General features: G+C 39.7%; 1 protein-coding gene across 1 annotated transcript in view; it reads right to left on the bottom strand.

Annotated features, from left to right (window-relative positions):
* Positions 1-13,421: 13,421 nt before the first annotated feature.
* Positions 13,422-19,648, bottom strand: part of AP1S3 (adaptor related protein complex 1 subunit sigma 3) — a 66,646-nt gene continuing 60,419 nt past the window's right edge. The window contains exon 5 of the mRNA XM_043445766.1: positions 13,422-16,335. Coding sequence (XP_043301701.1) covers positions 16,300-16,335 — 36 coding nt within the window. The 3' untranslated portion in view covers positions 13,422-16,299. The remainder of the gene's footprint in view (positions 16,336-19,648) is intronic.

The following is a 19,648-nucleotide window of genomic DNA, read 5'->3' as shown; positions in this document are numbered from 1 at the left end:
GTCTCTTCCTTAATTTCATCATCAGTTTTTTAAATATATAGTTTATCCAACATCTGCTTTGAGCACTAAAGAGTGGGAAGAGGTCTGTGAGCCATGCAATTTTGTCTAAGATGGACAAAATTCACAATCATGGACCCGTAACCCTCACTAGCCATCACTTTAGTGGTCATAAAATATACCCACATGAATTATTGGGTTAGTCAAAAAGTTCAATTGGAAAAAAAAAAAAAAGTTCAATTGGATTTTTCCATAGACGGGATGGAAACCCCAAACGAATTTTTTGGCCAGTCCCAATACTTGACAGCCCAATACTTAATCTTTAATATTAATATTTAATAACCCAATACTTTGCCCACCTGATGCAAAGAGCCAACTCACTGGAAAAGACCCTCATGCTGGGAAAGATTAGAGGGCATGAAGAGAAGGGGGCAGCAGAGGATGAGATGGTTGGGTGGCATCACCAACTCAATGGACATGAATTTGAGCAAACTCCAGGAGATAGTGAAGGACAGGGACACCTGGCGTGCTGCAGTCCATGGAGTCGCAAAAAGTCAACATGACTCATCAACTGAACTACAACAACAACAAATACTTAATAGCTGTTAAAACATAACTATTCCCCTATCCTGAGCATTTAGATTGGTCCTAGTCTTTTCAACTACTGCAACACTACTGCCAAGATTATCTTTGCTCATTTTGATATTTCATATTTTTAGGAGTAGCCAAATTTGCTGTGGAAGGTTCAGATAGCAAAAATTTTAGGCTTGGTGGGGCACGCAGTCTTCCTCCTCCTTTTTCTTCTCTTTCCTCTTTTAATAATTTTTGAAACATGTACATCCATCCTTAACTGGATGGTTATACAAAAACGGTCCTTAGATTGAATTTAGTCCATGGTCAACCCTGCATTACATTCTCAGAATTCCTCAGCCAAAGGATAGGGTCAATATAATGCCATTTGCATGTACTAACAAATGCTTCTTCAGCAGTGTGTGCTGTTTACCCATGCTCTCCAATATTGGGCATTATTCTCAGTTTTGGGTTTTTTGCTAAATATCACTTATATTTTCATTAAAGAGATTTTGCCAGAAATCCTTATCATTTCCATTTTACTACAACTTTTAAGAGTTTGGAAGTGGAGCTCATGGCCCCAGAGAAATAAAATGCCTCCTTCTGCCATCCTTTTAACTGTATTGTGGAGAGGCAGCCTAGCAAATCACAGAAGTTGCCACGTCACATCAGACCCTCAGTGCACTGAGGATGTTACACTCCATGACTAGCCCGTGGCCTTTTGAAGCTGTGTAAAAATTAGCTTTTCATTTGGGAATTATCCTGAATATGTCAAAGGAAGAGACCGTTTTAAACCTAGAGTTTGCCTATGATTAAAGTTCATCTTGAGTCAAATTTATCCGCTTGGCCTCAGGGGTGATATTAATCTCAGGGTTGCTTTGTCCAGTGAAGCAAGAAATTCATCCTGGCCAGCGGCAGGCCTGCAGCTTCCATCACAATGGCAGGCAGGAGTTCAGAAAAGACCTCGTGGGGAAAAGGGGAGGAAAAGACCACCACGTCTGCCTTAAAGGAATCCTCTTCCTTGAATTCAATATGTAAGAGCTGGTGTGTATGTTTGTGTGTGCTCACTCAATTGCATCTGACTCTACCCCAAGGGTTGTAGCCCACCAGGCTCCTCTGTCCGTGGGATTCTCCAGGCAGGATTACTGGAGTGGGTTGTCATGCTCTCCTCCAAGGAATCTTCCTGACCCACGTGTGTATCTTGCATCTCCTGCACTGGCAGGCGTGTTCTTTGCCACTGAGCCAGGAAGCCCTGTATTCAAGTGCAATTTCTGCAATCAACTTATAGGAAGCTCTAGCTTTCTTCTTGACGCTACCTCCCCCAACATCACAGTTGGGACAGCTTATCTGCTGTTTCTCAGACTAATCTCAGTTCAGTTTGGTCTCTCAGTCGTGTCCGACTCTTTGTGATCCCATGGACTTTAGCACACCAGGCTTCCCTGTCTATCACCAACTCCCGGAGCTTACTCAAACTCATGTCCATTGAGTCGGTAATGCCATCCAACCATCTCATCCTCTGTCATTCCCCTCTCTTCCTGTCTTCAATCTTTCCCAACATCAGGGTCTTTTCCAATGAGTCAGTTCGCATTAGGTGGCCAAAGCACTGGAGCTTCAGCCTCAGCACTAGTACTTCCAATGAATATTCAGGACTGATTTCCTTTAAGATTGACTGGTTGGATCTCCTTGCAGTCTAAGGAACTCTCAAAAGTCTTCTCCAACACCACAATTTAAAAGCATCCATTCTTCAGCACTCAGCTTTCTTTATAGTCCAACTCTCACATCCATACATGACTACTGGAAAAACCATAACTTTGACAGACCTTTGTTGGCAAAGTAATGTCTCTGCATTTTAACAAGCTGTCTAGATTGGTCATAGCATTTCTTCCAAGGAGCAAGCATCTTTTAATTTCATGGCTGCAGTCACCATCTGCAGTGATTTTGGAGCCCCAAAAAATAAAGTCTCTCACTGTTTCCATTGTTTCCACTGATCTCAGGGCCCTCAACAGTTAGTAGCTTGAAGCAGGATCTCAGTTCTCTGACCAGAGATTGAAGCCAGGCTGTGGCACTGGACTTAACCACTAGACCACAAGCTCAAGCCAAATGGCTGGTGACAAGGCCCTAGCTTGTCAGCTATGTATAAATGAATTTCAAAAGGGACAGAAACTAGTGAAACAAGTAAAGTGTTTATTAGGAGGAAAAACAGTACAGGTGGATAGATACATATGGGTGGGTTCAGACAGACTCCTGCCCTTGTGGTAGTTTAAATCACTTATATGGGGCATGTCTTCTGGTTTCCCTCTGGCCAACCATCTTGCTTTGCCTGGTTCTGAGTCCATACTTGGTATAATTCAGGGTCCTTCCCTGTGTATGTGTGCAAGATGGATTGGATTCCAGCATAGAGGACTATGGGTAGGTTGATATCACATATTATGGGGTGGCACTCCTTCCCTTTTTGGCCTGCAGGGACCTTTTCTGTGCACATGTACATAGGAAGGTCTCCTTGACCTTGAAAATGAGAAATATTATCTCTTACCTGGGCAGGACTCAGTTCCTCTTTGTTCTTGCCATTCTCTTCATCTTAGAGGCTCTGTCCATAGGGGACAGATTTCAGTTGCTCAGCCTGAGGCCCATCTATCTCCTCCCTGAAGATAATCCAGAAGAAAAACCAAGACCAGCATTGATGGAGCACTTCCGGGGTTCCATGCCCTGTCCTGAGCATAGATGGGATGCTGAGGCTGGTGTAACATACCTGTCAAAGTCACACAACTGGCAGGTAACAGCATCAGGATCTGAATCCCAAAGTCCAACGTCCAAATAAGACCTTGGGTACCCTCTTGATCAACTCAGAGATTCTAGGTGCTAATGTCAAGAGTTTAGAAAGTGGACTATGTAAAGAGATTAACCTGGCCTTAAAGCTGAGAAGGGTCCCCCTTCCCTTGCTCCCATGCAGGTCAGCCTTTCCTGATTCCCCTGAGGGACCAGTCCCAGCAAGGCTGATAGACAATCTTTGCAGGCAGAGTTAGAACTCCAAGTCAGCCAAATAGTCTGTTTTATACATACTTACCTTTTGCTTATCTCATCCCTTGGGAACATGGAGATACTTTTCATGTCAGAAGAAACAGAACTGGACTTCCCTGGTGGTCTAGTGGTTAAGAATCTGCCTACCAATGCAGGGGTCACAGGTTCGATCCCTGCTCCAGGAAGATTCCACATGCCTCAGGGCAGCTAAGCCTGCGAGCCCCAACTATCGAAGCCCACACTCTCTAGAGCCTGTGCTCCACTACAAGAGAAGCCACCACAACAAGAAGCCCACGCACCACAATTAGAGAGTAGCCCCTGCTTGCTACAAATGAAGAAAGTCCTCACACAACAAAAACCCAGTGTAGCCAAATATAACAAATACATAAATAAAAATTTTAAAAAGAAGGAAAAACAGAGCTGAGAGTTTTTCCCCAGCCATGTCAACTCTGGCTCTGATCATGTAATCCCAGCAAACAGGAATGACTCCACCTCCTCTCCATTCCCCAAAACACCTTCCTAGACTCTCCCCTTCCTGATTTCCATAATGATTTGTTTTCAGTCAGTTCAGTTCAGTCGCTCAGTCATGTGCAATTCTTTGTGACCCCATGGACTGCAGCACGCCAGGCTTCCCTGTCCTTCACTACCTCCTGGAGTTTGCTCAGACTCATATCCATTGAGTGAGTGATGCCATCCAACCACGTCATCCTCTGTTGCTCCTTCTCCTCCTGCCTTCAATCTTTCCCAGCATCAGGGTCTTTTCCAATGAGTCAGTTCTTCGCATCAGGTGGCCAAAGTATTGGAGCTTCAGCTTCAGCATCAGTCCTTTCAATGAGTATTCAGGACTGATTTCCTTTAGGATGGACTGGTTGGATCTCCTTGCTGTCCAAGGGACTCTCAAGAGTCTTCTCCAACACCACAGTTCAAAAGCATCAATTCTTCAGCCCTCAGCTTTCTTTATGGTTCTACTCTCACATCCATACATGACTAATGGAAAGACCATAGCTTTGACTATACTCCTAAGTGATAACATCTGAATAGCCTTGTTATCTGGGGTCCCCAAGACCACCCTCAGGCTGGATGCTTCACTAGGACTCCCAAGGATCAGAAGCTGTGAGAGTGACAGTTACAGTTTATGGCTGTAAAAGGACAGAAAACAAAATCAGCAAAGGGAAGAGGCATGTGGGGCAAAGTCCAGGAGAAACCAGGCGCAGCCTATGTGTCCCACTTGATGGTGTCACACGGGACTGCCCTTAATTCTCCAGCAAAGATGAGCGCAACACATGCTAAGTGCTGACAATCAGGGATGTTCCCCAGCTCAAAAAGTCAGGCTGTTAGGACTTCCCTGGTGGCACACTGGATAAGAATCCACCTACCAATGCAGGGGACACAGGTTCGATGCCTGGTCCAGGAAGATTCCACATGCCACGGACCAACTAAGCCCATGCGCCAAGACTACTAAGCCTGTGTGCTGAAGCTACTGAAACCCATATGCCTAGAGCGTGTGCTCTGCAAAAAGCGAAGCCACTGAAACGCAGAGTAGCCCCTGCTCCCCGCAACTAGAGAAAGCCCATACACAGCAATAAAGACTCAGTGCAACCAAAACTAAATAAATAACAATTTAAAAATAAATAGAAAGGGTACATGAGCCCCAGTGTTCAAAAAAAGACAGGTGTTTACCATCACTCCCATTGTCAGGATAAACTGTCACGCTGTAGCTGCATGGCCCAGCCCTCAGGCATGAAAAACCTCTTATCAGGCAGAACAGTCCAAAGGCTCGGAGGTTTTCTCCCTAGAGCCAGCCAGCTCTGGAGGCAGGCTTTTATTTAGAATGCGCAGGGTTTGAGCAATGCAGACCTGCTGAGTTAACCCTTTCTGTACAAGTTGTGAGAAAAAGAGAGAAAGACCTTCTCAAGTGAATTTATCTACAACATTAAGAAATAAAATGGGACAATAGGGGGACTTTGCTGGTGGTCCAGCAGCTAAGACTGTGCTCGCAGTGCAGGGGGCCTGGGTTCCCTGGTCAGGGAACTAGACTCCACATGCCACAATGAAGATTCTGCATGCCACCGTTAAGACTGTTGCAGTCAAATAAATACATTTTTAGAAATCTTTTAAGAAAAAAAATTATTTTTAAAAAGGGGGAACAGTAGGAGCCTAAATCCTCATGGATTCAGTAGGAACCCCCTGAACAGAGTTTTAATCTTAACTTCCACCAGAGGTTCAAATGTATTTACTTACGGAACAAAGAGTAAGTAGCTATATCTGCCCTGATGACACTTGCTATCTTGAGTCAGATGTACCCTTTTGTCGATGTGTGGTCACGTTATCTGTGAGCCACAGTGTTCTCAGTTCCTGTAGCATCTGATGTCATCTGTTAATGCTGGGGAGGGACAATGCAGGCAGTTTCACAGGAGCTGACCCCCGAACTGGGGCCCAGATGGTGACCGAGAATTGCCAGGTCAACAGTGAGCAGGATGCTCTTAAGGCAGGAAAGAGTTTTCTAGGGTATTCAGGTTAAGGGTCAGGCACATGTATTAAAGACTGAAGAGCTTCAAGCATTGGGGGTTTCCAGACTGTCATATTAATAAGGTTACTTTTCTAAGTCCTCTCTGTAAGGTCAAGTTTGTAAGGCTAGTTATTACTGGGTAGTTTATGGCAGTTTCCCAACCTTTTTACGTCATGGCACTCATAAAAGATGGTCCTGCTTGGCTCTCAGACTTCCTTTACAATTTCTGCTCATTCTAATTTTTATTTTATTACTTTTCAATTTATTAACAGGAGCATGAGATGAAAAAATCAATAAATGGACAACCTTTACAGTTACCATCACAAAATAACCTATTCTCTTTTATGCTGTCTTTACTTCCTTCCCTACTCATCTGTCCTAAATTTTTAAAAGAAATTGCCTTTCTGGTCCCTTATGAGTTATGTCTTAGCTAAGTCTACTGTGAAATATAATTTATTGGTAGCTATCATTACCAAGGTAAATACCACCTTCTGCTACAGCAAGCTTCTTTGGAAGGTGTTTTTCCATTTCCATTATGTGTCTTCATAGCTTTGTTTTCACATCAGTTGCATTAGTACAGATCTCCCATGGTATCTAAAAATCTAGTCAACTCATTTTTTGTAGCAGAGAGCAAAGGAAAGCTGAAGAGACAGAGGGGAACTAGCATATCACTATTTTCTATTCCAGGAATTAGAAAAAAAAATCAGAAAGGGAAGTTCTCTTCTAATAAGAAAGCCAACCTCTGTAATAATCACATAGCAGACTCATACATAGTCTATGTGACACAATTAAAACCACAAAAAGCACATACCTTTGGATAGAAGTTAAATATATATATTTTTTAGGAGGCTCTTCTTTGTACAACCACATCAATAAACCATTAGATTCTCTCATGTTGCTGGTAAGAGCTGACAATGGGTTTACAACTCAGATGAATGACGTCAATATAAAAAAGTTCAGTCACTCACACAAAAGGTATTGAATTAAGACTGACCTGGAAGTGTAATAGGTTAAATTCTGGTTCCAAATTACTTATGTTCTTTCCCAAGAAACAAAACATACCATTATGGTCCCACCACCAAGTACTGTATTAACCTTGGTCACTTTACTATTATCACAGGGACAACCACAACCAATTAGCTGCCATATCAAATTTAGCTTTTTGTCATCCAATTTCATTTAGCTAACATTTATTGATATTTTACTGTGTGTCAGGACCATAAAGAAGGCTGAACACCAAAGAATTGATACTCTCAAACGCTTGAGAAGACTCTTGATATTCCCTTAGACAGCAAGGAGGTCAAACCAGTCAATCCTAACGGAAATCAACCCTGAATATTCATTGGAAGGACCGATGCTGAAGCTGAAGTTTCAATACTTTGGTCACCTGATGAAAAGAGATGACTCATTGGAAAAAGACCCTGATGCTGGGAAAGACTGAAGGCAAAAGGAGAAGGTGGGTAGCAGAGGATGAGATGGTTAGGCAGCATCACCAACTCTATGGACGTGAATTTGAGTAAACTCCTAGAGATAGTGAAGGATAAGGAAGTCCGGCATCCTGTAGTCCATGGGGTCACAAAGAGTCGGACAGGACTTAGCAACTGAACAACAATAACAAGAGGCACTGATAAGCGCTCTGGGTACCTATCTGCAGACAAGCGGAAACAGAAGTGTCACCTGGAGTTTTGGGACTCTACTGTGCTTCAGAAATACAGTAATTTAATGCTATTTCTGAATAGTATCAAGAATTGTAATGAACTGTACCAAGACAACACAAGAGATAGTATAAACTCTCTTGGTGAAAAATGAACTGTCCTGGTGACATACTCTAGAAATGAGCAGACTGCTTGCTGGCCTAATGATTCTCTTAAGATTCTTCAAAAACATTCCCATCTGGAAGTGTTAAGAAAACTCTTTTTATTTCATTTTTGGCCATACTGCGTAGCTTGTGGAGCTTTATTTCCCCAACCAGAATCAAACTGGGCTCGTGATAGTGAAAGTGCTGAGTCCTAACCACTGGACCACCAGGGAACTGCTGAAAAATATACTTTCTTAAAGGGGGAGGTTTCAGGTTTTGGTTTGATAACTATAGGTTTCCTCCATTATGCAAAAGCAGGGTGTCTTATGAAAGTTTTTGTAAGCCATAACGGCATAAATGTGGAGAAGCAATTACCTTAGGACACAGGTTGCTCACAGATGCACAAATAAACGGAGATAAAGCACAGGTACTTAGAGATACAGTTCAAAGCTATCGCTGCTTGATGCTGAGATGCTGGGTATAGCCCTGCAGAAGGAGCTTCGTGGCCCCACTCTCCTGTTCAGGGTGCCTGCTGCCTCTGTACCAGCTTCCCATGAAACACACATGCATGCCTGTTTGCTAAGTCGCTTCAGTCGTGTCTGACTCTGCAACCCTATGGACTGCAGCTTGCCAGGCTCTTCCATCCAAGGGATTCTCCAGGCAAGAATACTGGAGTGGGTTGCTGTGCCCTCCTCCTCCGGGGATCTTCCCAATGCAGGGGTCGAATCAGAGTCTTTTTTTTAAGTCTCCTGCATTGGCAAGCAGGTTTTTTTTACCACTAGCGCCACCTGGGAAGCAGCTCCCCACGAAACACACACAGTATCCTATTTTCGTTTTTTGCCTTTTTTTGTAAAATTGAAAATCCTCTTCAAATTCATTTTGGATATCAACAACAGGTACTAAAGGTCTTTTGTAAAAGCTAAGCGGTATAAAGCAAACTTTTGAAAAGTGACGGATACCTGTATGAGAAATTGTCAGTGACTGTAAGTCTTTAATAGGCCCTTTAGGAGATTCAGAAAAGCAATCTTCCCTGTCTCTGTTTCACACACACATAAACATACACACACACATACACCCTCAGTTCTCAAGGACTGTTCATAGCTGCAAGCGATAGGTCTGGTCTATAAATATTTATACTATTATACTAAAAATGATAAGTACACTGGGAGGCACAATTATAAAACAAAGGGGTTTTAGAGGAGGAAGTTCAGTTGCTCAGTCATGTCTGGCTTTTTGCGACCACGTGGACTGTAGCATACCACGCCTTCCTGTCCATCACCAACTCCTGGAGCTCGCTCAAACTCATGTCCATAGAGTTGGTGATGCCATCCAGTCATCTTATCCTCTGTTGTCCCCTTCTCCTCCTGTCTTCAATCTTTCCTAGCATCAGGGTCTTTTCCAATGAGTCAGTTCTTCATATCAGGTAGCCAAAATATTGGAGCTTCAGCTTCAGCATCAGTCCTTCCAATGAATATTCAGGACTGATTTCCTTTAGGATTGAATGATTGGATCTCCTTGCTGTCCAAGGGACTCTCAAGAGTCTTCTCCAACACCACAGTTCAAAAGCATCCATTCTTTGGCACTCAGCTTTCTTTATGGTTCAACTCTCACATCCATACATGACTATTGGAAAGACCATATCCTTGACTATATGTACCTTTGTCAGTAAACTGATATCTCTGCTTTTTAATATGCTCTCTAGGTTTGTCATAGCTTTTCTTCCAAGGAGCAAGCATCTTTTAATTTCATCTTTTAATTTTCAGAAGGGGAAGGTAGACTGAAATAAGAGAGAAGTCATGAAAGTGATACTTGAGTTGGGTACTAAAGAATCTGGACATAGCGAGATGGAGTAAATAACATTTCCCATAAAAGGAAAAAGCAGAACAAGCAACAGCCAAGAAGAGTAACACATCAACCTGTGGAAGGGTGGGATTGTGTGACTTAGAAGTCAGATCATGGAAGGTCTTAAAAGTCAGAGTAAGAAGTTTCATCAGCAACCACAGAAGCAGGGTAAATGTTTAGTACAGGGTGGCAAGCCCATGTACCATCAGTGAGGTTAGGCGGGTATGAGTTATCAGTGGGGACTGTAGAAGTCTTCGGTGCACTTCCCCCACCTTCTGCTGATTCCTGAATGCAGGCCCTCCCTAAGTGGCCAGTTCTTACAATTTTCTAAGCAAAGCAAAGAAAAATAAAAGGGGGGGGGGAATCTAATTTTTATATGAAATCACGTGATTGATTCCATTCTTTATGCAGTGAGGGCCAAACTAAATTTGTATGCAGGCTCAGGGTAGCCTGTGGCACCCAATTTGCAAAACTGACATGTTGAGTGGATGGTAAGTAATGCTGTTTCTACTTCTTGGCAGACCGTTCTCCCAATCAGATTTATTATCTGATTGCTTCTTCTACATATTTAGTTGTGTGTGTTAACTCTAAAGGGTGCTATACTTTTCCACTCTCTGAAGATAACCTTGATTATACAAATCCTGACCCTGCTGACGGTAGTCCACAATTGTTTCATGTATCAGGGTAGGCTCACTGCTGTAATGAACAAGCCTAAGAGTTCAGGGACTTAACATCACAGAAGCTTATTTCCATCACACATTACAGTCCAGTGTGACTGTTCCTGCTTGGTTGGCTTTCCCAACAAAACGTTTTTAGGTTACTTCCATCTCATGGCTTTGCCTTCTCTGGATTCTGGCATATTTTCCTTCAGCCATAAACCGGGAAAGATGAGAGAATGGAGGGTTACACATGGGAGTGTTTCAATAGCCAGACCTGCACTTGGGAGTATATTACTTGGACCCACATGCCACTGCTTATGATTCCATTATGGATAAATCAAACTTCAAGAAGGGTGGGAAGTGAAGTCTAGCAGTAAGCCCAGGAGGAAACACGAAATGATTTGGTAAATGAACATCTCGTCTCTACCATATCTTCCAAGCAGTGTTTTGATTTCATCCAGCACTGGTCCTTGACTCAGAACCAAATGGAAGGTTTTATTTCAGAGTTAGCTATAAAAAAAGTTGAAATGACATTATGTAACTGAAAGCAGGAAATGTCACACAATTCAGTGATTTTTCTAGATTATTAACCTCTTTTATTCACATTAGCCACAAAATGTATTGCACTTCTGTTCTCTTCTTTCCCCTAAAACACATAAGACATTTCACCTCCAAAATTCAACAACACAACCTTGGTGATTCACTGTCTGTATCCCAAGAGCTGTCCTTCTTTCTGCTCCTATAATGGTATGCTTTATCTAAAGTGCACTCAATAGACTTCACTTGTACCATTTAAAAGGGTGAAAAACATGCTTTAATGTCATTAGGCTTTTATTTCATACCAGGAAACAAACTCATCAAATACTTTCATGAAGTTTAAGATCTTTGATCAAGACAAGGTTTAATTAAGCAAATGACTAGCACTGGGACCTGATCAAAGCATAAATGTCAATGTAATGATTATTCTTTCCTCTTCTGTATTGTGAATGGTTTAGACTAGCTCAGTTCCATGATCCCATTTAATTCTGACATCCATTCATTTCAAAGAGCAAGTTCATGAACCTTGTCAGTGGTACATTCAGAATGAGTATGAAAGCTCCCAAATCCTAGTCCATTTTGATGCTCTAAACATAATCAAGACACTTACTTAGTCTTATGGCTCAGAACATCCTTAGCAGTGAGTGATGGCCCACTTGTTTGCCCTGAGAGACTGACAGATGAAAATCATATACAGAAATTTTAGAAAGAATAAGCAATTATTTCCATCAATTCAAAAGTTCACAAGAGTTTAACTTATATTTGAATAGCATTTGGATGGCTGCCTCAGAAAAATCCAGTAATTACGCTTGTAAGATTTTGAATACAGAAAGCAGAGAGAGCAGAGAGGGTGTAAATAAAATATAAACGCAGGTAACATTCCCTAAATGAGTCTGATTTTTAGTTTATGATTTGTCATTCTTGAGCTTCTTTGCATGTAGGTAAAAATTTAAATTTTCTTGCAACTTAATTTGCTGTCTACTCTTACATTTTTAATGAAGTATTCAACTAATAGAGGAAGTATGTACACATTTTCTTTACCATTATCATCATATAAGATTACATATTTTAAGTAGAGAATAATTTATTTATTTTTCTTATTATGTGCCTTTTTTTATTCACTTGCACATCCATTGTTTCACTTTTAGCTTTAAACATTATAATTAGCTAAACTGACTCAGTAGAAGATCATTAAAAATACACTTCAAGAAATAAAAATGCTTATTTTTAAAAACATGAAAATATAATCATTATGTACAGATTCTCCAAAATTATTTAATTCTACATAAGGCTCCCCTGGTCACTCAGATGGTAAAGAATTTGCCCACAATGTGGGAGACCTGGGTTCAATCCCTGGGTCGGGAAGACCCCTGGAGAAGGGAATGGCAACCCACTCAAGTATTTTTGCCTGGAGAATTCCATGGACAGAAAAGCCTGGAGAGCTACAGTCCATGGGGTTGCAAAGAGTTGGACACAACTGAGCAACTAATACACATACACACATAAGTGAAAGTAATATTTATACTTTAAGACATTTTTAGTTTATTTTATTAAATGGAAATTAATATTTTACTGCTTCCAATATTGACTGCATTCATTTTCAAAATTACATTTTTATAATTTTAAAATTTATTTTTGTGTCATTCTTAAAAGTATAAAAGCCTAAATTATTTTTAAAACTTAATTTTTGACCATAAACCTCTTATAAGTCCATTATTTTTCTTCACATTTATATAGTCTCAAATTTCAGATATTTTTCCACAACAGAGTAAAACTGTTTTTTTAAACTGGAGGCTTCATAAATTCAACAGATTTCTCTCCCTCCAGAAAACTGCATAGAAGAGTTTAAATTACTAACAAAGCAGTATGAGGATTATCTTACACTTGCAACTGAGAGTTCCCATAATTCTTCCTCTTCTTCAGTTTAAATGTCTTATTTACTTCAAATTATTATCAAGTAAACATGCTGGCACCTTTCTACTAAACATCCACTATATACAAGATTCACATTTTAAATATGCACAAGAATAAAATAAGAAGCACAGTTCTTTTTGAAATTAACAATATCAGGTGTAGCTCATAAAGCTAGTTTTAAGGTCATGCTAACAACTGCAAAAGCCCACATTAACTCACAGAATTGCAGACAGCCTTAATGGAAACACTCAATATTTTCCAAAGGAATGAGGAAAAATTACCACTTTTGAATAATACTATTAGTTAAACAGAGGACGTGCCAAAGACCTGAAAATAACTTGGTCTAATCTAGCAGATGGTTAAATCATAAACGTATCATCTCATATTAATCTATTGTTATTAGGAACTGTGCTATTAAGCTCTGAAGAGATATGCTTCCATTATTTATTCTGTAAAGTAGCAAAACAAAGTGGAAGTGAAAAAGCGATAGTAAATTGACGCTTTGAAACAAGTTGTGATGGAAACAATGTGAGTTACCCACCAAGGGCACACAGGAAAGGAGGCTCAGTCAGTTGGATTCAGTCAACATGTGAGTTTATTCACAAAGAGCTGATCAACAGTAAAGTACACCTGACTTCCATACTAAATGGTTGGCTTGAATTCCATTATCAAATAGTGAACCTGACTCAGCCCTGGTTATTACAGTTTTTTCTAGTTTTAGCTTTATGTGACAAAATAGATGATCACTGTTGCATACCCACAGAACATTGTTGAAGGGCAGGATTTTTCAAGAGTTAAAACAAGGATTGAAAAAAATGTATTGACCCTCCCTTTGCAAATAATTGGCTTGCTTACTTACATTCCAGAGGATCTAATGAACTTAATTTAAAATTGCAGGGACCATGTGGAAAAGAAATTAAAACTTTTATCAGTAAAGTTCATTGATTAAAACAGAAAAGTAAAGCTAAACAGTGTGCGTGAGTGAAGTTTCATGGATATTGTAATACAAGTCCTAAAAATGAATTATTAGATGTAGAAGAACATCAGGTGTGTATGTTTGAGGGAAAAGCTTTTCATTATTTTAGGAGACTTGATATGGGAAAAAGTTTGAATTAAAAATTCACTTGACTGGTCATAAGAAATGTCAACTTTACATTCGTTAATAAAAGAAAAGGAGTTAGTAGATTTAAAGAATGATTTACCATACATAAAAATATCAAATTATCAAAATGTAGGTGAATGGTGAGGAAAAAGCCAATGGGTGCCAAACAATGAATTCTCTTCTTTCATTAGCTGTCACCTGCTTATGAAGTTTCTCCTTGTTGATTACATAGAAAATTAAGAGGTTATAAGGACTTCACTAGAAATTGTGAACAGCAATTTCAGACATAAAATCTGATTTAAAAAAATATATATTCATAAAAACACACTCAAATTCCTCATTAAAAAACTTAAAAAATTTTATTTGGAAGTTTTATACAAGTTTAATATTTATTATCTTTCCTTACCCTTAGTAGTTCTATTACATTAAATGATATAAAGAAAACATGATTATTTTCACCAAGGCCCATGTAAGACGCACCCAGGATCCCTCGGATTTACCCCAGAGTGCCATGTCATTATGTTCATGTTCTATGTGTGCTGCAGACATGAACTTTGAGGATTCCCATCTACAGACAGTGTCTAATATAGAATTCTCCAGTATATGTAGAGTATGTATGAGTGAGGTTCAATCAATACCTTCATCCAAAAGTGAACTTCAAAAGACCCAGAAACACTTAGATAATTACATGAAGTTTACCTTAACAAAATTATTCTTAAAGAGCTCTGCCGTATTTAAAAAAAAAAAAAAAAAAGCTAAAGCAAAAAATTAAAGATCTAAAGTAAACAAAGTGATAAAAATGACAAACTTCAATCTGATGCCCTACTTGTAAATACATGATTAAGTTGAGGAAATGTTAGATATTAAAAGCCTCATAATTACTTCGTAGACTAATCTGAGTTATTTCTTTTTTATGATGGCTCTATTTTGGAGTTGCTCAATTTTTACTCATGTTCTTCCACTCCTCTCCAGCCGTTTTTCCCTAAGTATGTCTGGCAAGATCAATTAAATTTTTTCTCTCATATTGGATTCTGCAACAGGAAGCACACTCTTCTCTTAGGAAGAACACTAGAGGGTCCCTAACCACTGCAACATGATGATATTTGACCTCAAATGGACACTGAAAATGCACAGGTAAGACATCAAAACGGCACCAAGACAACAGTAGAAGCTAGTTCTCCCTAGAGGGTCTGATCACTTTATTACCTGGTTATATAGAACTTGCATTTCAGGAAGCATGAATGTGACATAGTCACAATAATAATAGGCAGCAGCAAATATTTCCTTTGGGAGATGAGGAAAGAAAAAGGAGAAAGGCACGTACTATTCAGGCTACAATAATATTCAATGTTCCAAGCAAGCCTAATAAACAGTAAGTCTTCAAATATATTAGATATACATGAAAACATATTGGAAACAAAAACCTCTCAAGCAACTAAGGGTACTTGTAACATAAAAGATAATTAAAATAGCAGTATTAATAACTGTTATTGCCACTGTTATTAATCTTTATTACACTATTTATGATAAGGGGAGTTATAGACATTTTATTTTCAGACATCTCAAAATCTTAATAAATACACAGAGCTTGTAGAAAACACAGCCTTATTGGAATGCCCCTCATATTCAATTAAAAGGTAAAATTAAAACCTCACCTAGATAGCAGCTTCTAAGATATCAAAAACATTTAAGTCCAGTCATTATCTTCTAATTAAAAATAAAATAAAATTTAAAACAACAACAACAACAACACTAAGTCCTATACTATCTTTGGTTGTTTTCCTTAATTCCAGCCCTGAAAGGTTAATGACTTCAGGACATCAAAATCAGATACTCTGTATCTGGATCGAAATGACAGCATTAAGTGTATTAAAAATGTCTAACATCATGTATGAACTCTGAACTACTAACATGTGAATCACTACACAATTTAAAAAGCTAAACATTTAGAAAAAGTATTACTAGTACAAGATAAACTTTACATCAAAATCATGGATTATAATACAGTTTTCATCCTGTCAGAAGAGGATCAAAGGCAACAAAACACGCTGCAACAAATTTATTTAAATTTGCTCAAAAATATGACATGGAGTTAAAACACTGCAAACATTCAGTCTATCGAACTATGAAGCAGTTTTTTAACATCCAAGCAGTCATATACAGTATAATACAGACATGAATAATGATAAATATATTATGTCAAACAACTTTAATTTTTGCTAGTGAACAAAAAATCCCTTTTAAGTTATTTTTGGCATGGTGCCAGAGGCTCTGTCATCTAACTAAATTCAAGGCACTGCTTATTTACAGGTTCAAAACACATAGCACTTGTAGTTTTCAAGTAGATGTATGGTTAAAAGGTAGGCTTGTTCATGTATTCTTCCATTGTCTGAAAGAGAACAACAGATTAAAATGATTTCCCCTTAAACCACATCCTTCAGGAGACTGAAAATTTTTAAAATATCTTCATTCTTTTACTCATTAATTATGCCACTGGTGAAAAGAAGCTTTTGTTTGTTTGTTTGTTTGGGGTTTTTTTTGGTTTGTTTGGTTTTTTGTGGTTTTTTTTGACCATGCCTCACAGTTTGTAGGATCTTACTTCGATCACCAGGAACTGAACCCAAGTCCACAGCAGTGAAAGTGCAGAGTTCTACCACTGGATGGCCAGGTAATTTCCAAAAAGAAGTTTGGGGAAGTGTATGTGGTCATAAATATTTGCATTCTAATCAAGAAAGGTGGTTCAAAGTTTAAGTGTAATTTATATACACATCCCTATGGCTGGAATTAAATAACTTTCAACAGAGGAAAAACTAAGTTTGACTGTAAAATCAATGCCTGATGAGAGAAATGCTTAAGCAACAGCTGCCAAGCATCACTGTTGACTTCAGAAAAATGTACCTGCTAAAATGACCATGAGGACCATTTCCAGGAACAGGTATTGGAGAAATCTGAATGGTATTTGTATGACATATGTATCGTTTTTGTTGTTTAGTCGCTAAGTCATATCGGAGTCTGCGAACCCATGGACTGCAGCCAGCCAGACTCCTCTGTCCATGAGATTTCCCAGGCAAGAATACTGGAGTAGGTTGCCATTTCTTTCTCCTGGGGAACTTTCTGACCAAGGGATTGAACCCACAGCTCCTGTTGCATCTCCTGCATTGCAGGAAGATTCTTTACTGCTGAGCCACTGGGGAAGCCATAGGTATCATTACAGATACAGAATATTTTATTGCCAAGACATGAAGGATAAACAGACCATAATACTTGAAATTTCTTCCATGTATTTTGAAAAGGCTTTCCTCCAAAGTATACAAATTATGTTTCTTCATCCTCCTCATCACTTACCAAGTTTGCTAATATGCCACAATACCATAATTCTTTCCCAGTACTTAAAAAAAAAAAATGTTTAAATGGATTCACAGTTACAGGCAGAGTTAAAAAGTACACTGATGTTGCAAACCTTTATTATGCATGATGGGTGGGCTTCCTCTTCCACTCTGTCCCTGTTATAAACATATACTTATGCAATACCGTGACCTCTGGGTTGAATCAGTCAGGGAACTCAAGGGGCCAGCCTTAAGTAATACCCCTACTTCTGCATAAATCATGTACAATCAGTAACGTTCAACCTGTTCTTAAGCTTGAACTCCAGGGGACATGATTCACATGCACCTGCCAGTGAAGACATCCACCAGAGGGGCCAAACAGACTAGACCATGGCTAAGCAAGATTGCTCAGAGGATATCAGGGTTAGAAATCAAGTTTCCTGTTTCCACTAGCTCTATTTAGAATTCCAGTCCTCCTCTGCTGAAAATACTCATGCGTCATCATCCACACTTTCTTACAAAGCTCTTACACCTCCTGGATGAACAAGCCCACACCTTAAGACCTCTGCCCTGTATCTCATAGCTATTGCCCATATCTTTTTTGGGGGGGGGACGGTGGTGCCTATGCCTTGTGTGACATGGGGGATCTTAGATCCCTAACCAGGCTTAGATACTTAACCAGGGGTCGAACCCATACCCCATGCATTGGGAGCATGTAGTCTTAATCACTGGACCACAAGGGAAATCCAAGATATTGTCCCTGTCTTTAAACCTGGGGTATCACATTGGCCAGAAGCCCATAACTGTCTCCTGGTACCTAGAGTTTATACCATTTAACTAGGTATATAGGCACTTCCCTGGTGGTCCAGTGGCTAAGAGTCTGTGCTCCCAATGTAAAGAGCCCAGATTCGACCCTGGTCAAGGAACTAAATCCCACATGCTGCAACTAAGACCCCAGCACAGCAAAATAAACAAATAAAAATAGATATTAGAAGAGATATAGATGTAAAGAACAGACTTTTGGACTCTGTGGGAGAAGGTGAGGGTGGGATGACTTGAGAGGTTAGCATTGAAACATGTATATTACCACATGTAAAGTAGATAACCAGTGCAAGTTCAATGCATGAAGCAGGGCACTCAAGGCCAGTGCCCTGAGACAACCCAGAGGGATGGGGTGGGGAGGGAGGTGGGAGGGGGGTTCAGGATGGGGGAGCACATGAGCACCCGTGGCTGATTTATGTCGATGTATGGCAAGAACCACCACAATATGCAAAGTAATTGTCCTCCAATGAAAATGAATTAATTAGTAAAATAAATATTAAAAAGAAATAGAAATTTTAAAATAAAGATGTATATAAAATTACAAATACTGAATTGGGTATAAAGTTTAATTAGAATGAGAAAAAGTGAGAGTAGATTATAAATTTTCTAAAAAATTTTCAAAAATCACAAAATCCAGAACAATAGCATATGGGTTTCATTCATTAAATGCCTGACACACTTCTATAATAGCTTACATATTCATTAAATGGCCACAAAGTCACTGCAGCTGAGATACCTTACCTTTGCAAATTTGACCATAGGAGCTTGCAGCCTTGGAAGGGGCCTGGCCCAGAAAAGGCCCTGGAATTGTCACTTCACTGGCCTCACAGTTCATTGGTCTTCAGTCACTGGCACTGGTTCACACCACTGAGGGAATCAGTCTGCTCAAGACTGGCTGCCCTTTCAGAGCTCTAGCTCTGCTGCTACTCAAGTTACATGAGCCAATGACATAGGCGGTTGGTATTTTCTGGAGTTTGTCCCTTTAAAAGTTGGGACAGACTTTTAGGCCACACAAGCTTAAAGAGCTCTGCCCTGGGTATCATGGGACTCCAGATATCTATCCAGCACAGCAGTGCTTCTTGTGCATTCAGCACTGGGAATGCTACAACATTTTATTGTATTGTGGTTTGGTTTAGCAGCTTACTATGGCTTGTGCTTTTCTGGGAGACAGTGTTGAGGTACACCTAGCCAGTTCTCATGAATCCCCACATGCACACACGTGGTATCTCACTGCTTGACTTAATGAGATACCATTTGACCCTCCCTTCTTAACTCACTTTCTTATTCTGTGCTCAGAACATCTGTTTGTCACCCCCACTGGTGATCCCTAGAGTCCCAACCTCTGCATTTAAGGATCTAGACAGTGTATTAAAAAGCAGAGGCATCACTTTGCTGACAAAGGTCCGTATAGTCAAAGCTATGGTTTTTCCAGTTGTCATGTACAGATGTGAGAGATGAACCATAAAGAAGACTAAGCACCAAAGAATCGATGCTTTTGAATTGTCATGTTGGAGAAGACTTTTGAGAGTCCCTTGAATAGCAAGGAGAACAAAT

Source organism: Cervus canadensis, chromosome 24 (genome assembly GCF_019320065.1).
Source record: "Cervus canadensis isolate Bull #8, Minnesota chromosome 24, ASM1932006v1, whole genome shotgun sequence".
NCBI lineage: Eukaryota > Metazoa > Chordata > Mammalia > Artiodactyla > Cervidae > Cervus > Cervus canadensis.
This window is presented reverse-complemented; position numbering and strand designations above follow the sequence as displayed.